Below are 24079 nucleotides of genomic sequence, written 5' to 3'. Positions count from 1 at the left end.
CCATTGATATTTGGTATGCAGTTGTATAAGCATTGGCACATCTCATTACCATGGAGATTATTTTACCCAACCCCCTCAGTTATGGTTTATGGTGAGACAAAATTGACAAAATTGACTTTTGTCTCAACAAAATTGACAAAATTGACTTTTGTCTCAACAAAATTGACAAAATTGACTTTTGTCTCAACAAAATTGACAAAATTGACTATTGTGAGACAAAATTGACTTTTGTGAGACAAAATTGACCAATGTGAGACAAAATTGACAAAATTGATTTTTGTCTCAACACAATTGACAAAATTGACTTTTGTCTCAACAAAATTAACAAAATTGACTTTTGTCTCAACAAAATTGACAAAATTGATTTTTGTCTCAACACAATTGACAAAATTGACTTTTGTTTCAACAAAAGTAACAAAATTGACTTCTGTCTCAACAAAATTGAATTTTGTCTCACAAAAGTCAATTTGTCTCACAAAAGTTAATTTTGTCTCACAAAAGTTAATTTTGTCTCACAAAAGTTAATTTTGTCTCACAAAAGTCAATTTTGTCTCACAAAATTGAATCTTACCTCACACAATTGAATTTTGTGATTTAATTTCCATATCAGGTAACAAAAGTCAATTTTGTATGCTTTGCATACCTTTTAGACAAAATTTACTTTTGTCATGACAAATATGAATTTTGTCTACAAAAATGAATTTTGTCATGACAAAAATGAATTTTGTCTACACAAATGAATTTTGTCATCACAAAATTGAAGTTCTCACAAAACAAGTCTATAGCGCATAGTTTTGTAAGACAAAAATGATTTTGTAATGACAGAATTGATTTTTGTACAAAACCACTAGAGTCCCATTCGGCGCCGCGTAGAACCTGCCTCCTCAGTTATGGTCTATTGACTTTGAAACTTTTGCTTAGTTTTCATGTATTAGTTTGTGATTAGGTCAGTTTGTGGGAAACCACTAGTAGTAAGTTAGTGATAATTAATATGCAGTTGTATAAACATTGGCATATACATTTCCATGGAGAGATTATTTGGCCCCGCCCCCTCAGTCATGGTCTATTGATTTTCACACTTTTGCTTAGTTTTCATGTATTAGTTTGTGATTAGATCGGTTTATGGGGAGCCACAAGTGGTAGGTCAATGATATTTGGTATGCAGTTGTATTAGCATTGGCACATCTCATTTCCATGAATATTATTTGGCCCCGCCCCCTCAGTCATGGTCTATTGATTTTCAAACTTTTGCTTAAATTTTCATGTATTAATAGTTTGTGATATTGTTGGTTTCTCGGGAACCACAAGTGGTAGGCCATTGATATTTGGTATGCAGTTGTATAAGCATTGGCACATCTCATTACCATGGAGATTATTTTACCCAACCCCCTCAGTTATGGTTTATTGACTTTAAAATTTTGCTTAGTTGACATGCTGTTTTAGCATTGGCACATCTCATTTCCATGGAGATTGTTTAGCCATGTTCCTTCAGTTATGGTTCATTGACTTTGAATATTTACAAAACTTACATGTTAAAGTGTTTTTCTATTTTAATTTCACCATTTGCATTATCGAAACTACAAAAAAAAACCTGAGACATATCTCTGTGATAACAGTTTTATTATGTTTTAGCGACTGCTTGAGCATTTTTTTCTAAAAGTGAAATAGTCTCTTATTAAAAGTAATAGGATAACTATATTTGGTATATGGGTGCCTTGCAAGGTCTACATGTTTGTCAAGTAAGGTTAAACTGACCTCGACCTCTTTCATGGGACAGTGATAAAGTCTCAGAAAAAACATTTCCTATAATTATTATATTTTTTCTTTCTGAGAAGTGCCTGTGAATCAAGTTTAATACTTGGTCAACTCCTTATCTCAAATACTATAAGCAGTAGGTCAACTAACTATATTTGGTGTAGGGTTGTAAACTCTTTTCCACAACAAGAGTTACTTTGTTTCTTCTAACTAACAAACTTTCTTCCATTCCCAAGAACACGATTGTGATGTTCTTGAACTTATCGTACTGATTTGCCCTTCCAAGGACCTGCCGTTCTAATTTCTTTACGAATATTGTGGGATACTTATCAGTGACAAAATCAATGCGGGACCTCTAAAAGGATGGTCTTTAAAATAATAATTGTCAAATCGAAAAAAGTGCCTGCCACATGCTTTCCTAAGGAATGACCCTTTACTAAAAGACCACCCAGAACAGATTTTAATTTTTCATTACATGTGTACCATCAACGTTTGCAAGAGACATTGGAAGAGGACCTAATTCATACAGGAGAACGTATCGCATAACCAACCATCTAGTCTGGGCTATGACAAGCAGGCGACATTTTTTTGCATCTGCTCTCAATATTTTGTTGTTCTTATCAGCCATTTACTGCTTGCCTTTTATTTCCTTTTTAAAAAATGTAAGCAATGATTTTCTTTTGAGTGTTTTGAAGATATCGGTTGACTTTTGAATAAGCCGTTCCGTAATGAAAATTTCTGAAGCAAATTTTCCCTTTTCATATGCGTTTAGAAGGTTACACATTAATTCCGAAGAAACAACAGAACCCGAGAACAAGCCATTTTACTGCTCAGATGTTTTAAATGGATTTGGTCAGCTTTGCAGTGTCTGAAACAATTTCAAAACATCAGTTTCATATCGCTTCATTCGAGTTTTTCTGAGTTCTTTTTGGGCGGATGTTTCATGGTTAACCATTCCTACTAAATCTCGACATTTTAAGGATATTGAAGCTCTTTTATGTGCATTTGGCAACCAACGTTTATCAGAATCTTTATTTAAAATGAAACCAGTTTTGTATCTCTAAGAAACCTAAGAAAGTAAAAAGTATTGCCAAATCCCACAACTGACTATTTGACGTTCTTTCAAAGCGATGTTTGTCGATTGAATGACTTAACAATCTTAAGTCAAACACTACATAGCTAAAATACAAAATGTTATCAAGCACACCTTTATTGAGTTCGATAGAGTGCACCTTTTCTGAACGCAATAAAATCACCTTTATTTGTTATTTTTTCATAAATATTTCGTTACACATTCACTTTTTAAAATAATTTGTCTCACAAAAACAACAGAAATCGACAATTAAATGGTTGTTTTCAATTGCTAATTGATAATGCTTATGTGTGAATACATTGTACATGTTGTATACTGAATCAAAGACGGTAACTTGGTGATTTCCGGTATTTCACGAGTATTTGCACGTACATATATTTTATTAAATAATTCATATTTTAAACGATATATAAATACTGCAAATGATTTAAACATTGCATAATGATTAATTCTCAAGTTTAATTAACTAAAACGGGTAATTGTATAACGAATTTCTTTATGAAAAGAGAAAATATGCCTTAAATTGAACCCAAAAAATCGGATTGTTTTTAATGTAAAAAAACATTTTTTGTAAAAATAAATCTTCCAAGTTACATTTAATACGATAGTTTTGTATATGTTTTAGTTGTTTAAACCTATACTTTATTTCTTTTAATCGTTTTATTTTATAAATCTTAAATAAAAATTACTTAGTCGTGATTGCTAAATGAGAGGACCATTGAAAGGGACGTTTTTAAATCTCTTTAGGACACTTTTTTATTAGTCTAACACCTTGTATTTTATCAATAAGATAATGAAGTTGAATTCTATCAAAAAAAATCGCGGTACCCTGGGGTGTAACACAAACTCCTTAACTAGCGCGCTTTTGAGAACTAGCTGATGGACTATAGTTAGTTAAGCGTAAATCTAAAGAATGATTGTTGTTTATCAATTATATATATACAAGGAATAGTTCTACTTCGACTGTTGTCTGCTCTTGGTCGAGTTGTTGTCTCTTTGACATATTCCACATTTCCACACTCAATTTTATAACTGTATTCTGGGATTTATTTTTATCCTTTGTTTCATTAAAATGATCTAGTTTTGATTGACCTACGCAAGAAGTATTACTAAGTATAGTAAATCTGTTCAAAGATGGTTTTTTTCTTTATTTGGAAGGAAACAAATGCTTTAAAAAAATTATATCAAAAGATCAAAATTGTTGTATAGTGCCAGTTGCTATACAATAGGTGATAATACTGAGCTATACGCACAGTGAGAATCATTTCCACACGTAACATATTGCTTGGTAAATTTTCTATTTTTCAGTGACGATCATTTATCTCATATGGCTTTGACGAACTCAGTCTGATTGATTTGTTGACAAGATAAGAATCCAATGGGCATTAAATGATTACTGAACTGCACGTTCAGCAGCCGAATTTATTGTCATCAGTTTTCCCGCGGTTTTCTTGACATTGATAGTTTCCTGTTTTCATATGAAGTTTACTCTAAACAATGATCATACAAATTCAAAATAATGTAATAATTACTAAAAAAAAATTGCGAATAAATACGTATATTGTACTGAATTCTATGCCTACTAACTGAGTGATATATTTCATTTGATAAGCTTGTTTTTCTGAAATAGATAAGACCGAATCCTGACATATCATCGGGATCATAATGGCAAAACAAGCCTAGAAAAAACAGAACAGTCTTTTGAAATACTCAAATAATTTACCATGAAGAGATTTGAGACATAATGAACATAAGCGAAAAACAAATCTATCACAAAGAAAACACACTCCTTGTAAGCATGAAAGCAATACAAATCTATCTCTCTATATATACTTCACATAAAGTCAGGGTTCCTGTAAGAACCACAGATCAACAGAAATTTAAAATATCCAACTGTGTCATGTTAATCATGTTCATTCTGAAGTACTAAACATTCAAAGTTTCTTTTACTTTTACAGTTATAAAAGAACACGTAGTATAAAAATCAATGGCACATATTGGTATTTCATCTATGTACAGTCCTCCCTTTTTTTTTTACAGATCAACTCTTTCCAATTGTATTTCGCCAACTGTAATATCCTTGAAATCCTCTACAGGGCCCGCTCCTTCGTCACTATCTATTTTATTTAGTTCTACTTCTTCTGGAACTTCTTTGGCCTGTCTTTGTTGAGCTATATAAACACATAAACCAATCAAAAATCCTCCAATAACAAATATTCCTATTACAATGCCTACAATGTAGATCTGGGGAGAATTTTTCCCTGAAAAGAAATTTAGAATGACGTCAAAGTTATGAATCAATGTAACATATTACAGTTCACTTTGTTGAGTGACTGAAGAGTGTTTTGTACACCAAACACGCATCTGGTTACATAATTATAAGCCCGGTATCTTTGATGAGTTCTTGAACACTAACAAGCAACTGTAAAAATAACTACCATCGATATATATTATGTTTTGTCATGAAAGTCTATGTCTAAGAACAACACGAAACGGACAGTATGGCAGTTTTTTTATTCGGCTTTTTGTTTGGCATTCTTTCATTACAGTTTTGCTTTACTTCTATTTTTGTTATCTTTTCAGGTTCATTTTAACGTTTAAAACTTGTGTCGATTTAGAGCTTGACCTATCATACAAAGATCGGTTTATAATTGACACATTTAAATTTAACTTTTCATTTCTTTTGGTGATTCTTTCTTTTTCGCGGGTTGCTGTACCATGACCAGCTTCCAATGTATCGTAACATAGTTTTTCCTGACTATTGTTTTTAAAATGAAAGTCCGCCAGCTACCACATTGTTGTAACATAGTTTCTTTATGTCAATAGTTTTTAAACTGAAGGATGTGTATTTTACCTCCAGATGTGTACCCTTTATCACCACCATTTGTTGATTCTGTCTCCACTGATTCCTCTGAAGGTTTGTTACAAAGCTGTTTATAGTTACTGCATGGTGTTGGATCTTCTATTGTTTGATTACCTTCAAATTATATAATTGGTATATTACCAATATGAAAGAAAAACGTAAAATGCTACTATATTTGTTCTTCATTATATTATTATTATTATTATTACAATTTTTCTATAGCGCTAAATCTAAAACAATATTACTCAAAGCGCTTTACATCACATGCTAAACGAAATATACACACAGACAGTGATAAAAATATAAAACATGAACACACAAAATTAATATTTAAGTGTTAAAACTTTTATAGATAAAAGGATTAATAATGTGGAAATTTTTACAAAAAAGTGGAATATATATATCAATGAATCAAAATAAAATTATACTGAATAAAGTTGGTAAAATAAATAACCAAAAAAGTCTAACATTAGATTGTTATTAAAAATTATCAAATATAAGTTAAAAATTTGAAAACGTATTCAAAAGATGAAAAAGGAATATTACCATGTAAAAATATAATTACTGAAATGAAAAAATATGTGTGCTACTAAAAACATACAATGTACATATCATAAATGAAACATATCTCCAGTTAAAAGAAAGGTTCGATAAATCAAAAGCAGGCTAACGTCTATGGCACAATGTATCACAGAAACGAATTTAAGGGATTAAAAATGCTTGTCGAAAAAAGTGAGTTTTTAAGGTTTTTTTTGGTAATGCATTCCAAAGGATGGCCGCTGCTTGATCAAATCTTCTATTGCCGTAGGTTTTGATTCGCACAATAGGAGTTACGAGTGTTAAGTTGTTCTCAGACCTTAATGATCTTGATGGCCTGTATAAATTTACAAGTTCACTAAGATATAATGGCGCTTCATGTTTCACGGACTTGAATACATATAATGATATTTTGTATTGCACCCTGTATTGCACAGGCAGCCAGTGAAGAGACTCAAGTGGAAGTAATGTGTTCGTATTTATTTTTTCTTGTAACCACTCGCGCAGCAGTGTTCTGAACCCCTTGTAGTCTCTGAATCATGTAAGCTGGTAGTCCATAGAGTAAAGCGTTGCCATAATCCAATCTAGAAATGATTAACGAATTGACCAGAGTTTTACATGCATCCTCGTTGATTTACGGACGTATGCGGCCTATATTTCGTATTTGATAAAAACGGTTACACGCCATTATTCCGACAGCCCATTAGTCCGACAGCCCATTGCTCCGACAGCCCATTAGTCCAACGGCCCATTGCTCCGACAACCCATTAGTCCGACAGCCCATTGCTCCGACAACCCATTAGTCCGACAACCCAATACTCCGACAACCCATAAGTCCGACACTTAACAAGTCAAGTATCAGGGTATTAGGGTAAAATAAAATGTGTCTGTCTGTATTATTATTACGTTAAGATAAGTAATAACATATTTTAAGAAATAACTCAGTATATATATAACATAAATATAAGGTAGTTCGAATACTTTCTATATTCTCAATTGCAAATCTGTACATACAATATAGCGGTAAAGAATATTCCAATGAAAGGATCTTTAAAGACCATAAAAATCAAGAGCAACCATTGATGGTACGACCTACTGATGATACTCCGCCCAAACATTTAGGTAGACAGGAAGTGTTTGAGTTGCGAATCCCCAAAAAGCATCACACAGTTTAACTGAATTATATAAACCTTGAAACCAAATTTCAGAATTCATTTTATTGTAGTTTCTGAGAAAATAGTGACGAAAATTTTCAACTTGGCTCATGTATGAGTATTGAATTTGAAAACGCATCACACGATATAGCGATCAGAAATCCTTGTAATGTAGTTCATGAAAAAGATGCAACGAAATATGTATGGGACGGACGTACGAACGGACGTACAGACAGAGGTAAAACAGTAAACCCCATCTTTTTCGAAGCGGTGGTCTTTAATAACTGGGTCAACATTAAGACAATGCAATACTAATATGATATATGTAATTACTAGTAATTATCTTTATAGCACTATAAACCTCATTCACAATCGGAGCCAAGACAAGATAGAAAAAAAACAACTAACACAATGATATCAAATAACAGTCAGTATCAACATAATTTAAAAGAATTAACAATGTAATCATCATTTTCCCCCTATAATAGTATTTTCTTGTGTTAAAATTGAAAATTTATCATATTTATCTAACTTTTCAAAGTTCTCACATGTGATATAAATATGATGAATGAGTTTCTCCGTCTAATTATTAGGTGAGCATTCGATAAAAAAATGGCGCTCATCCTCAATTTTATAAGCTGCACAATTCGATTTTTTTTAGTATCTAGCATTTTCAATTTTGAATGTAATGGAAGAGCACCGATTCTGAATTAACATACATGTATGAACTACCTTTCTTAAAATAAATGATATCTAAATACTTTTTTCTTGAAGATAATCTTTAAATGATAAATAAGTGTCAAGTTTCCAACAGAAGACATAATATACTAAGTTTTTAAAATTAGACAATTTGACAAAGACACAAGCGGTGCACTCAGTCTATTTGAGCAGTAAAAATGCGCTGACTATATTTGACCCGATATCACTTTTCCTTATGAATATTTAGATAGAAGTTACCGAAATATTCTTGTCCGTCATATTTGTTTTTCGTGACAAGTTTTGTTGTAAATCATCATTCCTGCATCTCCGCCAAACATAATAAAAGAGACATGTTTTCTAGATTTTAAAATAAGCCCAGGATATAAAATCGGTATCCCAAAAATATATCGGGTTTCATCTCTCAGACTATGTCTGATCGATCGCTATTGGAAGTGCTGTGTACTGACTCCGTATTTCGTGGAATCACATTCCCGAGCATATCCGGGCTCGTTACACTCAATGTCTCTTACCATAATTATGTTCCGGACCATATGAGTATTTGGACCATACGCGTATGGTCATGACCATATGGGTATATACTCATATGGTCCGACCGTACGCGTATGGTCGGGGTGATTAACAGGTTTACTTCTAGTTGTCACGTCATTATTAAAAAGACACTACCTCAGGTAATTTTAGTATAGATCTATAAAAAAATTAATAATAACAAGATAAACAAAATGAAATAAGCAGTTTCACACAGTAAATTTCATCACTAGTCAAAATTACATTAAACACATTGTTTTTTTTCATTTTTCGATGTGTTATTACGAGTGAACGGCAAAATGTCGACCTGGGATGATAACTTCCAAACATATTTTAATGAACTGTTACACAAGAAATCAATTGTTTTACTAAAAACTGACGTAAAAGTTGACAGGATAAAGAGTCTAATAATTTGCTTACTTTTGTAACTTTATATAATTAGCATTTATTTAGCAGTGCAATATTCAGAATTTATATACTAATACGTGTTTTTGTTGTTAAAAAATGAATGACGTAACCGGCAAGGACCCTAGTTTAATTTTCTAAGTTGTCTGGTGATATGATGCACTTCAGTCGTGTTACGATATTGGAGATCTAGAGCTTTTTAAAAACATCGTAGACACATCGGAATGACCCAGTACCCAAGAAAAACTATGGTACCGTATGGAAGTAAATGTCACTCTACGCATACACGCAGGAAAACCATTAGCGATGAAAAGTAGCTTTGGCATAATTATTTAGTGCTATCAGAGACATATAATAATATATGTCTCTGGTGCTATTTGAATTGTAAATAATACTATTGCATGAAGAAATCATTGTTTTTTATAAAGTTTTCTAATGCATATTATTGAAAAACAAAAACCTATATGGTCCAAATACTCATATGGTCTGACCCGTTAATAACCAAACGAGTATCATACTCATATGGTCGGACCATATGACTATACGCATATGGTCATGACCATACGCGTATAGTCCAAATACTCATATGGTCCGGAACAATTATATCCTACATTGCTCATATTATCAATTTATTATTTGTGTATTACATATTGTGTATTTCACTAATGTTTATATAATCAATTGGAATTGCTCATATTTTCTGAGCACATATTTTGTCCTATTTGTCCTCTTATTTTTAAGGATCTGGGTATGTATTTGTCTCTTTGTTTTTGTCATTTTGACTGAGGCTACACAAGTTAATTATTTCTGCGACAAAATTAATTTAAATAAAAATTTAAAGTTATACAAGGAGAGAAAGTGTTGCGACCAAAAAGTGCGGGTAGAGTTATCCAACTCCGGTATATGTATTTATGTAGTTGGGGAAACCTCACTCCTCTGATAAGCGAAAAAGAGGGAACCGATCTAGTGAACGCAGGAAGACCAAGACACACATGCAAAAAATAGCGAACTAAAACAGCACAGACTGATAATGGATACACACACAGCGAAATATAAAGATAAATAAAGTACCTAGACACGTAAAACCAAAGTGGGACGAGGGTAATAACTGAGTATTTTAACTCCAATATAAGAAGACAAATATCCCGCATGGAGTGAATAATTGTAATCAAAACGGACAACCACAAATATCATAGAGAACGGATTTGGTCTTTTTAGAGAAAATTTACCCATACACATAAGAAAAACGCATTGTCGGAATAATGGGCTGTCGGAGTGATGGGTTTTCGGAATAATGGGCTGTCGGAGTAATGGGCTGTCGGAGTAATGGGCTGTCGGAATAGTGAGCTGTCGGAGTAATGGGCTGTCGGAATAGTGAGCTGTCGGAGTAATGGGCTGTCGGAATAATGGTTGTCGGACTAATGGGATGTCACCGATAAAAACATGATCTCGAAACTGAACTGACTTGTTGGTGCATTGACAGAGTCTTATCAAAATGAACACCCAGATTTTTAATACACTCAGAACTTGTAATGATGTTTCCTTTAACCCTCTTGCTGCCGGAGGGACACATATGTCCAAACCGGCAGTGCCGGAGGGACACATATGTCCATGGATAAATTTATGCAAGCTTCTTATCAATGCTGTATCTCTTTCAATTAAAATACGGAAGAATAAACAGGGTTATGTTTTTCTCCAATTGGTCCCAAATGTAGTGGTCATTTTGTCGTGACGTCATATATCGAATGACGTTGTTGTTTGGCATGTTACGTCACAGACGTTGAGCTGTCGTATTTTCCGGCATATGAAATGCAACCTTGAAAAACGGTCGGCAGCAAGAGGGTTAAAGGTGAGATTGCAATCCTTCAAATCTTTCACTCGGTTTTTCGGAGCAAATAGCATCAGTTCCGTTTTGTCCTCGTTCAGTTTAAGCATGTTTACACACATCCAGGAACTTATATCGGCCAAACAGTCCTCAATTCGATTCGATGTGTTTTTCCAGTTATCAAGAGGTTCGAAAACTAAATAGATCTGCGTATCATTGGCGTAGCATTGATAAGACATGTTGTGAGGTCTACAGATTTCGCCGATCGGCTTCGAAAATATAGTATATAGCTTTGGGCCAAGCACGGAGCCCTGCGGCACACAGCAATTAAGACGAAATTCGTTGGAGTGGGCCGAGCCTACTGCTATACGCTGTGTCCTTTCTCGGAGGTAAGAGAGTAACCATTTCAGAGCAGAACCTGAGATTCCAAAAGCATATTCTAATCTAGCTTCGATAATGTTATGATCAATCACATCAAATGCCGCAGAAAGGTCGAGCATCAATAAAACGGCACAACAGTTTTTGTCTAGCGCGCTTGCAATGTCATGGTGAACTCGAAGTAACGTTGTTTCGGTTGAGTTTTGTATACGTAACGGCCGAACGATTAAAACATGTTTTATGGCGTGAAGAGCTGTACTGAATAGTTAAAGATTGAGCAGTAAATACATGTAAATAGTATGTGTTTATAAATTATCGTTGATCATCTCAACGACATTGATTTTTCTCGCTTGAGCCAGGACGGCGAAAGCGAGAAAGGCAATCGAGTTGAGATGGTCAATGATAATCTGTTCATAGATATAGGAAGATGTGGTGTGAGTGCCAATGAGACAACTCTCCATCCAAATAACAATTTTAAAAAAAGTAAACCATTATAGGTCAATGTACGGCCTTCAACACGGAGCCTTGGCTCTCACCGAACAACACGCTATAAAGGGCCCCAAAATTACTAGTGTAAAACCATTCAAACGGGAAAACCAACGGTCTAATCAACTTTGTTAATTTCATGTCAATTTCGTTAGCAATGCCACGTGCCTGCTTAGTTTCTATCGATAATTTTCCATCTCAAACAAGTAGCATGATATGAAAAATTATCACTTTCGTTAGCAATGCCACGTGCCTGCTTAGTTTCTATCGATAATTTTCCATCTCAAACAAGTAGCATGATATGAAAAATTATCACAAAAAGATCAAAAGAAAAATGCACAGTATAGCGATAAAATACAATCAATGGCAATCACGCTTTATCCTGCAATTGGGTGTTCTACTATACAGATACAGTCCTACAGATATCGCTATGCTGTATCTGTATACTATACAGATATTGCTTTAAAGCTCCGCCCGCTGCCGGACTGAGTATTGTTTGAACCGGTGTAACCTCAGAATGTGTATTCCAGTTGCATTCCAATGACGATGACAAAACTTCAATGTGTATGATTGTGTAACAAAAACAACCAATGTCAATTTTAGCATGCATGTTTAGTGAATGTCAAATCTGAAGCGAAGGGACAACTCGTACACTTCTGTTTCAAATTTGACAATGTTTTGTTATTTGTTTTTACTGTTGAAATCAGTTGTTATTTTAAAATAGATAATTATTCACCTTGAGCGACGTATTATTGTTGACCACTCGAGATTCTTTTTTGCGAACCCGTTTTCAGCGTAATGTGTGATTTTGATATTACTACGCGGGCCTCAAGGGATTAAAAATCGAAAATTAATGCTGTATATGTTAGTTTTTGTGTCTTTCAAAACACAAAAAGTATACAGAATTAATTGCATGATAAAGACAACAACTGTTTAGTGTCTTTTAATATCAGCTGTATTTGCACTCGGCTCGAAACAGGTGTAGTAGCTCGCTAAAAGCTCGCATACACGCATATGTAACAAAATATTTGTTCTGGCGTGACATTTGTTCCGCCGGAACAAATTTCATATGAAATATGTTCCACCGGAACTTATGTCACAGAAAATATGTTCCAGCACTATAAAATTTGTTCCGGAACTAACTTTTTAAACAAGTTCCTGAACAAAAATTACAGCACCATGAGTTTTGTTCCAATACTAAAATTTAAAAAGAAAAGGTGAAATAAGTTCCTGTGATATTAATTTTGAACAAAGGTATTTTATAGAAATCAATGAAAATGTTCTGCTCGAACCTATTTCACAGAAAATAAGTACTGTGCTTGCATGGGGTACATTAGCAATTGAATGCATGACTGTGGGATGGAGATAAGAAATAAAAGCGATGATAATGTATCATAGTTTGTATCTATGTTTTTGTCGTTTATGTGGTATTCGACCTCCTTGTTTCCTGTTGATCTGTCATGGGTGTTCTTATCATACATGTACTAAGCTATGGTCATTGCAGTTTTTAAAGAGTGTGTCTTTTGTTTCTTTGTCTTTTAAAATAATTGATCAGTCACTTTGTCCTTTTTTAAAAAGTAAAAATGTTCATCTTTAACTGTGATATCTTTTTTTGGGGAATGACTTTTATTGTTATTTTTTATTCTACTCTTTTCTGGTTCATAATTGTCATTTTTAGTATTATTAATTGAGCATGTTATTTAACTTTTGCTGAACTCCACATGATCCAAATTGGATGTTTACACTTTTTATTTATTACATTATCAATATACATGTTTTTTATAATGACTTTAAACTGACTGATGACAAGTGCTCAGTATATAAGATAACTTGTTAAACCAGTGGAACATATTTTATAGACAAGGAACTTATTTCACCAGGTGAGGAACAAATCTCACAAATCCAGAAATTATTTCACCAGGTAAGGAACAAATCTCACAAACATGGAACTTATTTCACTAGGTAATGCGGGGTTCACACATTCCCGATTATTGCTCCCGTTTGAGATCAGACAGCAATACGACACGAAATGTGAAAAAGTCGGATTAGTATCCTCAATTATCTGGAATGTCCTATCATTGTCTGAACGCATTCGTTTTAGTTCGTAACAGATTCCTACGGATCGGGAAGGGTCCGAATAGTTCGGCAAAGCATCCCGACAGTTAGGTGCGTCCCGTAACATTCGGGGCAACTCAGCCGATTTTGTCTAGTCGGATTACATTCGTGGCTATGTCGTGACAGAATCTGCTGCATCGGATCGAATTCCGAACAATGTCTTGTGTATTCTGGACGGTGTCCTGTGGAACGGGAATGATCTGGAGTAATTTTTCATAGCTGTTTTTCTGCCGATTGAGTCCAGATTGCATCCAGATCTTGTCGATTGCGAACCGTTGTTTGCCGAAACCGTTCCGAAACAGTCCCGTTATTAATACGAAATTCGTCAATGATACCCACGTCAGAGTCCCGACAACTACAGAATACAATACGACTGAGACCAGACAAAGCCGTTTGTAATGCGATAGAGCGGACCGTGATAGGATTACGTTCCGACAGTACCTGATCATCCCGAATATGCCGACAGTTTTCGAACGGATAACTTCCGTCAGCGTCGGTTCACTGTCTGGTCACTGTCTGATCTCAGTCGGATTACATTCGGTAGAGTCGGGACGCTGTCGTGACAGACTCGGTCGAATTTTACCTGGCGAAAAATACAAATCAGATTAGAAGCGGATTTAGAACGGGATTTTCAGGACTAATTCGCTTAGAAACGGTTGAATATCGGTGCTTTCTGAACACTATCTGATTGTTGTCGTGATCACATTATTTTTTTTACGGATTTTAATTTAAGTTTGAAATTCTATCCACGATTCACAGGATCTTGATCAGACTTTTAATAAATTTTAATCGGGAATGGTCCGGTTTAGAACGGTAGTAAAAATCGTGAATGTGTGACCCCAGCTAATGCGGGATTCACACATTGCCGATTATTGCTCCCGTTTGACATCAGACAGCAATACGACACGAAAAGTGAACAAGTCGGATTAGTATCCTCAATTATCTGGAATGTCCTATCATTGTCTGAACACAGTCGTTTTAGTTCGTAACAGATTCCTACGGATTGGGAAGGGTCCGAATAGTTCGGCAAAGCACCCCGACAGTTAGGTGCGTCCCGTAACATTCGGGACAACTCAGCCGATTTTGTCTAGTCGGGTTACAATCGTGGCTATGTCGTGACAAATTCTGCTGTATCGGATCGAATTCCGAACAATGTCTTGTGTATTCTGGACGGTGTCTTGTGGAACGGGAATGATCTGGAGTAATTTTTCATAGTTGTTTTTCTGCCGATTGAGTCCAGATTGCATCCAGATCTTGTCGATTGCGAACCGTTTTTTGCCGAAACCGTTCCGAAACAGTCCCGTTATTAATACGAAATTAATTAATGATACCCACGTCAGAGTCCCGATAATTACAGAATACAATACGACTGAGACCAGACAAAGCCGTTTGCAATGCGATAGAGCGGACCGTGATAGGATTACGTTCCGACAGTACCTGATCATCCCGAATTTGCCGACAGTTTTCTAACGGATATCTTCCGTCAGCGTCGGTTCACTGTCTGGTCACTGTCTGATCTCTGTCGGATTACGTTCGGTAGAGTCGGGACGAAGTCGTGACATACTCGGTCGAATTTTACCTGGCGAAAAATATAAATCGGGTTAGAAGCGGCTTCAGAACGGGATTATCGGTACTAATTCGCTTAGAAACGGTTGAATATCGTCGCTTCCTGAACACTATCTGATTGTTGTCGTGATCAAATTATTTTTGTTTTTAAATTTTGATTTAAGTTTGAATTTCCATCCACGATTCACAGGATCTTGATCAGACTTTTGATAAACTTTAATCGGGAATGGTCCTGTCGAGGACGGTAGTAAAAATCGTGAATGTGTGACCCCAGCTTTATGGAACAAATTTCACCATCCCAGAACTTATTTAACCAGGTAAAGTGTGGAACTTATTTCATAGGGATGGAACAAATTATATAGAAATTGTCTGTGTAAAAAGTTCTCCCAGAACAAATTACCTGTGAAATTAGGTCCACTGGAACTTTTTTCACAGGAACAAATTTTGGCTCACACATACACCTTGTTTCCTAGCCTCGTAAAAATACAGCTGATATTTAAAGACACTAAACAGTTATTGTCTATGTATCTACCATCCGTGAGGATATCGATATAAGTCACAACTGTAAAAAAAGAATTGCAACAAAGGTTTTTATCACACCCTCTAAAACGTCATACACAATTCTGGTATCGCGTAAGGAAAGTGTGAGATCACTCCAAGTTTGTGGTGAGGTTCGTATAGCCCAGTCATCATATGTTGTGTTTTGTATACTGTTTATTGTCTTTCAATCACCTAACGTTTTCTGTCATAACATTTTCAGTTCGTATTCAACTAGTTAGAAGTTCAAATAACCTATAGAAATGTTCGCCTGTCTTTTGTACATGTATGTCCCTTGTAAATGGATATGCTACTCTGTAACACTCTTGTCTTGAGAGTCTCAACGGTAGACTTATATATAAATGTGTGTATATATGAATAAAATTTTGTGCATGATCAAGCATCCCCAAAAACTCCACAAAACTCAAATGAAAAGTGCTTTGTCAGATTTTATGGGACTATCTCAAACTGGAACAACAATAGCATCTTTGTTGAATTCTTATTCCACAGAATTTGTAAAAATTCTGTATCAGGTGTATTCAGACTTTTTTTATTTTTTATACTAGTATTTCAAATGCAGCATAAGGCTTCAAAGCCATTGTTTATTTTAAAACAAATTGAATACACTGGTCCATAGGATTTATAGTTTTATAACAAACAATCAAAGTGGCCTATTATTGTTTCAGCATATTTCTCATAATCTCATAGCGTGTCTTAGTGAAGTGTTGATGTGTCTGAAGCGTGTTGGCGAGCCTGAGACGCATTTTAATGTACCTGAAACATTTGGTGATGTGTCTGAAGCGTGTTGAAGTGCCTGAGACGCATTTTAACGTGCTCGTGAGGCGTGTTGATGTGCCTTTGACTCGTTTTAATGTGCATGAGACGCGTGTTGATTGGCACGAAACGCGTGTTGATGTGCTTGGGACACGGTTTAACGTGCCCGTGAGTCGTGTTAATGTGGTGGAGACGCATTTAAATGTTCCTGAAACGCGTGTTGATGTGCCTGAAGCGTGTTGAATGGCCAGAGACGCAGTTTAACGTGCCCGTGAGGCGTGTTGATGTGTTTGGGACGCGGTTTAACGTGCCCGTGAGTCGTGTTGATGTGGTGGAGACGCATTTTAATGTTCCTGAAACGCGTGTTGATGTGCCTGAAGCATGTTGAAGTGCCAGAGACGCGTTTTAACGTGTCCGTGAGGCGTGTTGATGTGCCTTAGACTCGTTTAAAATGTGCCTGAGACGCGTGTTGATGGGCATGAAACGCGTGTACATGTGCTTGGGACGCGTTTTAACGTAAAACGAGCCCGTGAGGCGTGTTAATGTGGTGGAGACGCATTCTAATGTACCTGCAACGCGTGTTGATTTGCCTGAAGCGTGTTGAAGTGCATGAGACTCAGTTTAACGCGCCCGTGAGGCGTGTTGATGTGCCTTAGACTCGTTTTAATATGCCCGAGACGCGTGTATATGGACATGAACCGCAAGCTGATGTGCTTGAGACGCGTATTACCGTGACCGAGAGGCGTGTTGACGTGCCGGAGACGCATTTTAATGTACCTGAAACGCGTGTTGATGTGTCTGAAGCGTGTTGAAATGCCAGAGACGCGGTTTAACGTGCCCGTGAGGCGTGTTGGTATGCCTCAGACTCGTTTTAATATGCCTGAGACGCGTGTTGATGGGCATGAAATGCGTGTTGATGTGCTTAGGACTCGTATTAACGTGTCTTAGAGAAGTGTTAATGTGTCTGAGACGCGTGTTGATGTGTTTGAGACGCGTGTTGGTGTGCCTGATGCGTGTTGACTTGCTTGAGTCCCATGTTTAATTATGTGCCTCAGACGAGTGTTGATGTGCGTGGGACATGTGCAGATGTGCCTGAGACGCATACTGATGTGACTGAGACGTGTGTTGATCTGCGAGAGTCGAGTTTTGGTGTGCGTGAGACGCGTGTTAATGTGCGCAAGACTCGTGTTAATGTGGGTAAAACGTGTGTTGATGTGCCTGAGACGCGTGTTGATATGCGTGAAACACGTGTTTTTATGTACATGAGACGCATGTCGATGTGCGTAAGATTATTGTTGATGTGCATGACGCGAGTTGATGTGCGTGAGACGCGTTTTGATGATACCTTTGTTGATGTTCCGGACGCGTGTTGATGTACGTGAGACCCATGTTGATGATCCTGGAACGAGTGTTGATGTACGTGATGCTTGTTGATGTGCCGGAGACGCAAGTTAATGTGCCAATGACGCGTGTAAATGTGCGTTAGACGCGTGTTGTTGTTCGTGAGACGTGAATGAGACGCGTGTTGTTAGTTTAAACATATTTATTTAGAGTGGTTTGGGAAACAAGTTTTTCAACTTATATAAATCCCTTTTCACTTTGCGGATGCGAGTGCTGCCTTGTAGCGGCATTAGCGTACTCTTTTCGAAATCTACAAGGGTGTCTTTAACGTGCAAGAGATGTGGCTCTCTCTTAACACGGGTCAGCCATTTATCGTCCCCTTCCGACGGACTATCATCGTTTCCTTAAGACCATACTCGCAAATGGTGTCAAGAGAGAGCCGAAAATTGAGTTCCTGAAATGTTCATCCCAACGGGAATCGAACCAGGAACCTTTGTGTTAGCAGTCCGATGCACTAACCACTACACCACGGCTCTTCGTGTTGTTGTGCGTGAGACGCGGCGTATTGATGTGAATGAGCCGCGTGTTGGTGTGCAGCGTGAGACGCGTGTTGTGCTTCAGAGGTTCATATAACAAGTGATCTATTTATTAATTTCCTTGTGTCTGCATTGCAAAAAGTTCTACATTATTGTTTTACGTAATTTATTTACCTGTTACCCAAGTTTAATTCAAACTGTGACTTACCAAAGTGCCTAAGAGTATATATCATAGGTGACAAAGAACTTGTACAAATACTACAGACAGGTAAATTTCCACTTTCTGTTGTTGAATTTTCTGAAAACATTGATAACTTGTAAAAGTAAATTTAAGCGTTAGATTGATTCATTTTGTTAACTCTCAAAAAGTCTCAAAACCACCACAAATAAATAGAGACAAACTTTATCTTTATCTACCTGCTTTCAAAGGATAAACTGGTCGAACTTAAGACCATACAAATAATGAGACCATAGATACACAAACAGTTACAATCATGTTTGTATGGACGAGTAGAAGGTTTACAATCATGTTTGTATGGACGAGTAGAAGGTTTACAATCATGTTTGTATGGACGAGTAGAAGGTTTACAATCATGTTTGTATGGACGAGTAGGAGGTTTACAATCATGTTTGTATGGACGAGTAGGAGGTTTACAATCATGTTTGTATGGACGAGTAGAAGGTTTACAATCATGTTTGTATGGACGAGTAGAAGGTTTACAATCATGTTTGTATGGACGAGTAGAAGGTTTACAATCATGTTTGTATGGACGAGTAGAAGGTTTACAATCATGTTTGTATGGACGAGTAGGAGGTTCAGAACAGTTACAATCATGTTTGTATGGACGAGTAGGAGGTTCACAAATTAGTAAATAATCATACTATATGTGGAACAAATACTGATGTATAAGCACTGAAAAATAGTCTTGTGTGAGCCAAGGCTCCGTGTTGATGGCCTACCTAAACCTATAATGGTTAACTTTAATAAATTGTTATTTGAATGGAGAGTTGTATCATTGGCACTCATACCACATCTTCCTATATATATTAATAAATTTGCTCAAGCTTCAAAACGGCATCATACCAGTTCAGTTAGATTGTGTGGTCAAGAACTTTACATGACGATCTATTCTAAACAATAGCACAGATACAGAAAATAATGGAATTATTTCATATAAAAACTAAGGAACTTTTTAACTGCGATTGTATCATTATTATAGAATTGTCTGTTTCTACACTTATATGTTGTGCTTCTTCGTAAAATGTCAATGGCGAACAGGTATATAAATTAACATTCTTGAATATGAAAATATAAAGGTTGTAGGGTACATAGCGCTATCAGATGGAACTATGTTAGTATGTTTCATCTATTAAAATGGATTTATATTTTGTTTGCATACAGTTTGATATTCCATATATTATTGTTACCTTTAATTAAATAAAGACAGTATAAATCCTCTCGGACTTCATTTATCATCATACATACATACTCCGGCAAACCATCAGAACTTGTACTCCTGTAATCAGATTAATAAATCACTTAGGATTCATATCATTTTGGCTTATTACCAGATTCATTCAATGATTCTTTTGACTGCGAGGGCATTTTATACCAACTGTATTCTATACAGTTAGTGCTTACGAATTGTTAAAGACCCCCAAAAAATAAAAATAAAATAAAAATAAAAATAAAATAATAATTAAATTAAAAAGATAAAAAAAAAACACAACGTCATTCATCATTTGGTAAGAGACAAACCGGCTCAACGCAAGAAGTTAACCAACAGATCATTAAATTGTTAAGATGCTATCGCAACATTTGAATACCGTTACGTATTGTTATGTGATTTCCTTTTCTCGATATACAATTGAAAGTCGTGGAATAGACAAATGTTACAGGCTTTTCTGTTTTTCTTTTGATATTAGGGTACACCAAGGATTTTATCATACCACATTGATATTTCAATTCCGCACATATAAACATTTCTGTACCCATACAAAACTTACTTACTGTAGATACAATATCCTCATTTTTAAACAAACTGTATTCCTGAATTAGAACGGGAAAGTTTGATCAAGGAATATTGGTACATAAACATCTGCATGGAAATTTGTTATCAAAAGACATATAGAATCACAGATATTTACCCTAACAACCTGTACTGTGAGTTTACAAATGCAGGCAATATGGCACAGAAGAAACATTTATAATTGTAATTAAGACTGTAAGATTTGTGTGGGATTCTCCTAATTCATACTTCATAGTTTGACATTAATCCCCTGTCGGCAGGAATCGCACCGTTATATACGATTCATCGCAGGGATCCAAGGCTGACGGTTATTGTTTGCTTTCCTGATTCTTGGCTCAACTCTTTGTCACAAGTCATCAAACAAAGCTAAATGGTTTGATTCTCACATATTAATAGAAGAAGAAGTAATTCTCGTCTATACACCTTAGTTCAATTATTAGCTTCTCCAAGTATCCACAATGTAACCTGTTCCTTTCATTATTATGTCATAGCCTTATCCAGACAGCATTGAAGGTCTGCTGCATATTTTGATCTTTTCGTCGATATAGACACAAAGATAGATAACTTCAAACTAGAATCCCTGACAAAAGTGATGATTTCAACTTTCAAAGTGTAAACTTCCAAACTCTGTATCGTACAGCGTTAACAAAGTTACGCTCGTCCAGATCACACAAGATGATGCACTTCAATAACAGGGATAGGCTACAAACACAATAACTGCCCCGACAAAGTTATAATGAAGAATGACTGAATAACAGTCTGTTTTCTTAATCAAAATGACTATTTTATTTAGATGTTTATTTACGATTTAGACTACTTACCTTAACAAGTAAATGTTATGTGTTTTACTGTAACAGTGAAACGTTTCAGATGTAGTACTAGGAATTCGGAAATTTCCTATGGTTGAATTTGTTATGTAAAGTGAATTTTCTGTTTTTCCATCATTTGTAATCCATTGGTTAAGTTTCCACCATGATTGTTGGAACATGCAGTTGTCTTTATGAATAGATTCTGGAAAAAGAAACACCGAAAAGATGTAAATGTGTCAAAATACACTTAAAATGCACAAGTGATGTCACTTGATAGCTTCTTGATGGTAAGATTTTACTTAATAAGAATAACGTCGACAAACATTATTCAAATGTACAATACCAAATTAACAGTTGCAATAGCGATTCTAAGTCTGAACTCAAAATTTCAAGTGAATAGAGTTCAGTGAGAAACATGCGCAGACCAAAAGAATCACACCAAGTAGAAAGTAAGACAACCGTTGTCATCATATGGCAAAAGGTGTGGTTCTGGAAAAGTAATAATGCCAACGTGAAGACTTTCCTTCAATTCAGACTCATTAAATATCTGACTTATTTCTTCGCGTTACAACGACGCCCTCTTGCGTCTGTGCTATACGCTCTTTACGTCAACGATAAGTTCTTCTTCCGTTCATAGCTGCAAGCCAAATTTTGATACGATATCACATAATTGTGTGCGTATATGCTAAAAATTACCCAGAAGTACGCGGCTACCGCGAGTACATTTTAGTATCACGTAAGCGCTACGTTATTACCATGGACTTTGTCATGATTGGCTGACGTTAACTTTGAATAGTTTATTGGCACTCAATTTCATATTGACGATGAAGAGGAAGCAGGTGTAAAATATACTAGCAAGCTGTAACACCTTATATTGAAAATCAACAAGACATCCTTAATATTCAGATGGCCTTGCTGAGTAGGAAAAGGGAAAGTAATATGAGGAGAGACAATGCTGTCTAGATCAGGCTCATAATAATGAAAGGAACAGGTTACATTGTGGATACTTGGATAAGCTAATAATTGAACTAAGGTGTATAGACGAGAATTACTTCTTCTTCTATTAATATGTGAGAATCAAACCATGTAGCTTTGTTTGATGACTTGTGACAAAGAGTTGAGCCAAGAATCAGGAAAGCAAACAATAACCGTCAGCCTTGGATCCCTGCGATGAATCGTATATAACGGTGCGATTCCTGCCGACAGGGGATTAATGTCAAACTATGAAGTATGAATTAGGAGAATCCCACACAAATCTTACAGTCTTAATTACAATTATAAATGTTTCTTCTGTGCCATATTGCCTGCATTTGTAAACTCACAGTACAGGTTGTTAGGGTAAATACCTGTGATTCTATATGTCTTTTGATAACAAATTTCCTTGCATTTATACATGTTTTGCTAGCTTGTCTTTCAGTTGTAAGCATTTATGAAGAGAAACCGAGGTACGAAAAATGTTATCGAAAAAACAGAATTTTTTTTTTTTTTTACTTTGCACGAACTCGAATGTACAATAATTTTATTTTGAGACTTTGGTCTGAGGGTAAAAGTTAGTTTTGTATAAGGGTGATAAAAAATCCATTAACTTTCGTATCCCAATTCTAGATTCTAGCCCAGTTATAATGTTAACGTGTACTCGATCGGACTACGAATGAATAAATATATAATATTGTTTACTGAAAAATGATAGTCTTGGGAAAAGAGCAAAGTAAAGAAAAAATAATTGTCATCGATTTTATTCATTATAGCTATTGTCAAGTTCAAATTATGAACTGATATGCTATAATGAATATAATCAATGAAGAGAATTAAATATTAACAGGAATGTATAAACAGATAATGAATACAATAATTCTGTTTTCCTAGTTTCAACATAATGCACATTAACAACATCAAAAGTACTACACAGTATTGCAGATATATTTAGAAATCCAAAATTAAATCGCGTATATTTAAATATATAATATAATTTTTTCCTACATTGGTACATGTATATAATATCTGGTAGAATTACGATGGGACAATCTGGTATAAGGAAGTTCAGGTAATTCAATAGCAATGATTAAACAATACAGTAATTAAAGTTAAACAATCATTTGTCCAGTACGTAACTACCTGAGGTTATTACTAAAATTTACGATTCTTACCTGTAAATTTTATAAAACATGTCAAACTAAGGACAGCTAATAACTCCATTTTTCAGTTGAAGTCAGGGAATACCCTAGTGGTTTAACTTTATATATAAATCATGAGCATTGATACGCGACAATTGATTGCATATTTTTGTCCTTCAAAACAATACAAGGGTATTTAAATATAATGTTGTCCGTTGTACGGAACTGGAAACAATGTAAATCTAACATTGTCCTTTTCCCCGTTCATAAAATGATATACAAGTCAATAAACTACGACCGGGTCTAACGTGACATACAAGTCAATTTAAAAATACGACCGGGCCTATCGTGAAATGCAGGTCAATATACCAAGACGACACATAACGTGATTTATACAAGTCAATAAACTACGACCGGGTCTAACGTGACATACAAGTCAATTTAAAAATATGACCGAGCCTATCGTGAAATGCAGGTCAATAACAAGACAACACATAACGTGATTTATTCAAGTCA

At 35.5% G+C, this 24079-nt stretch overlaps 1 protein-coding gene across 1 annotated transcript; it reads right to left on the bottom strand.

Annotated features, from left to right (window-relative positions):
- Nucleotides 1–3837: 3837 nt before the first annotated feature.
- LOC134696336 (uncharacterized) lies at nt 3838–23690 on the bottom strand. The gene is made up of 6 exons (XM_063558062.1): nt 23597–23690; nt 21462–21651; nt 20039–20127; nt 18819–18908; nt 5703–5825; nt 3838–5109 (listed from the first exon to the last, which is right to left on the bottom strand). Exons 1-6 carry the CDS (start codon nt 23643–23645, stop codon nt 4883–4885), a joined length of 768 nt encoding a protein of 255 aa, XP_063414132.1. The 5' UTR covers nt 23646–23690; the 3' UTR covers nt 3838–4882.
- Nucleotides 23691–24079: the final 389 nt, after the last annotated feature.

The sequence above is a fragment of the Mytilus trossulus genome, chromosome 14 (assembly GCF_036588685.1).
Source record: "Mytilus trossulus isolate FHL-02 chromosome 14, PNRI_Mtr1.1.1.hap1, whole genome shotgun sequence".
NCBI classification, from domain to species: Eukaryota; Metazoa; Mollusca; class Bivalvia; order Mytilida; family Mytilidae; genus Mytilus; species Mytilus trossulus.
This window is presented reverse-complemented; position numbering and strand designations above follow the sequence as displayed.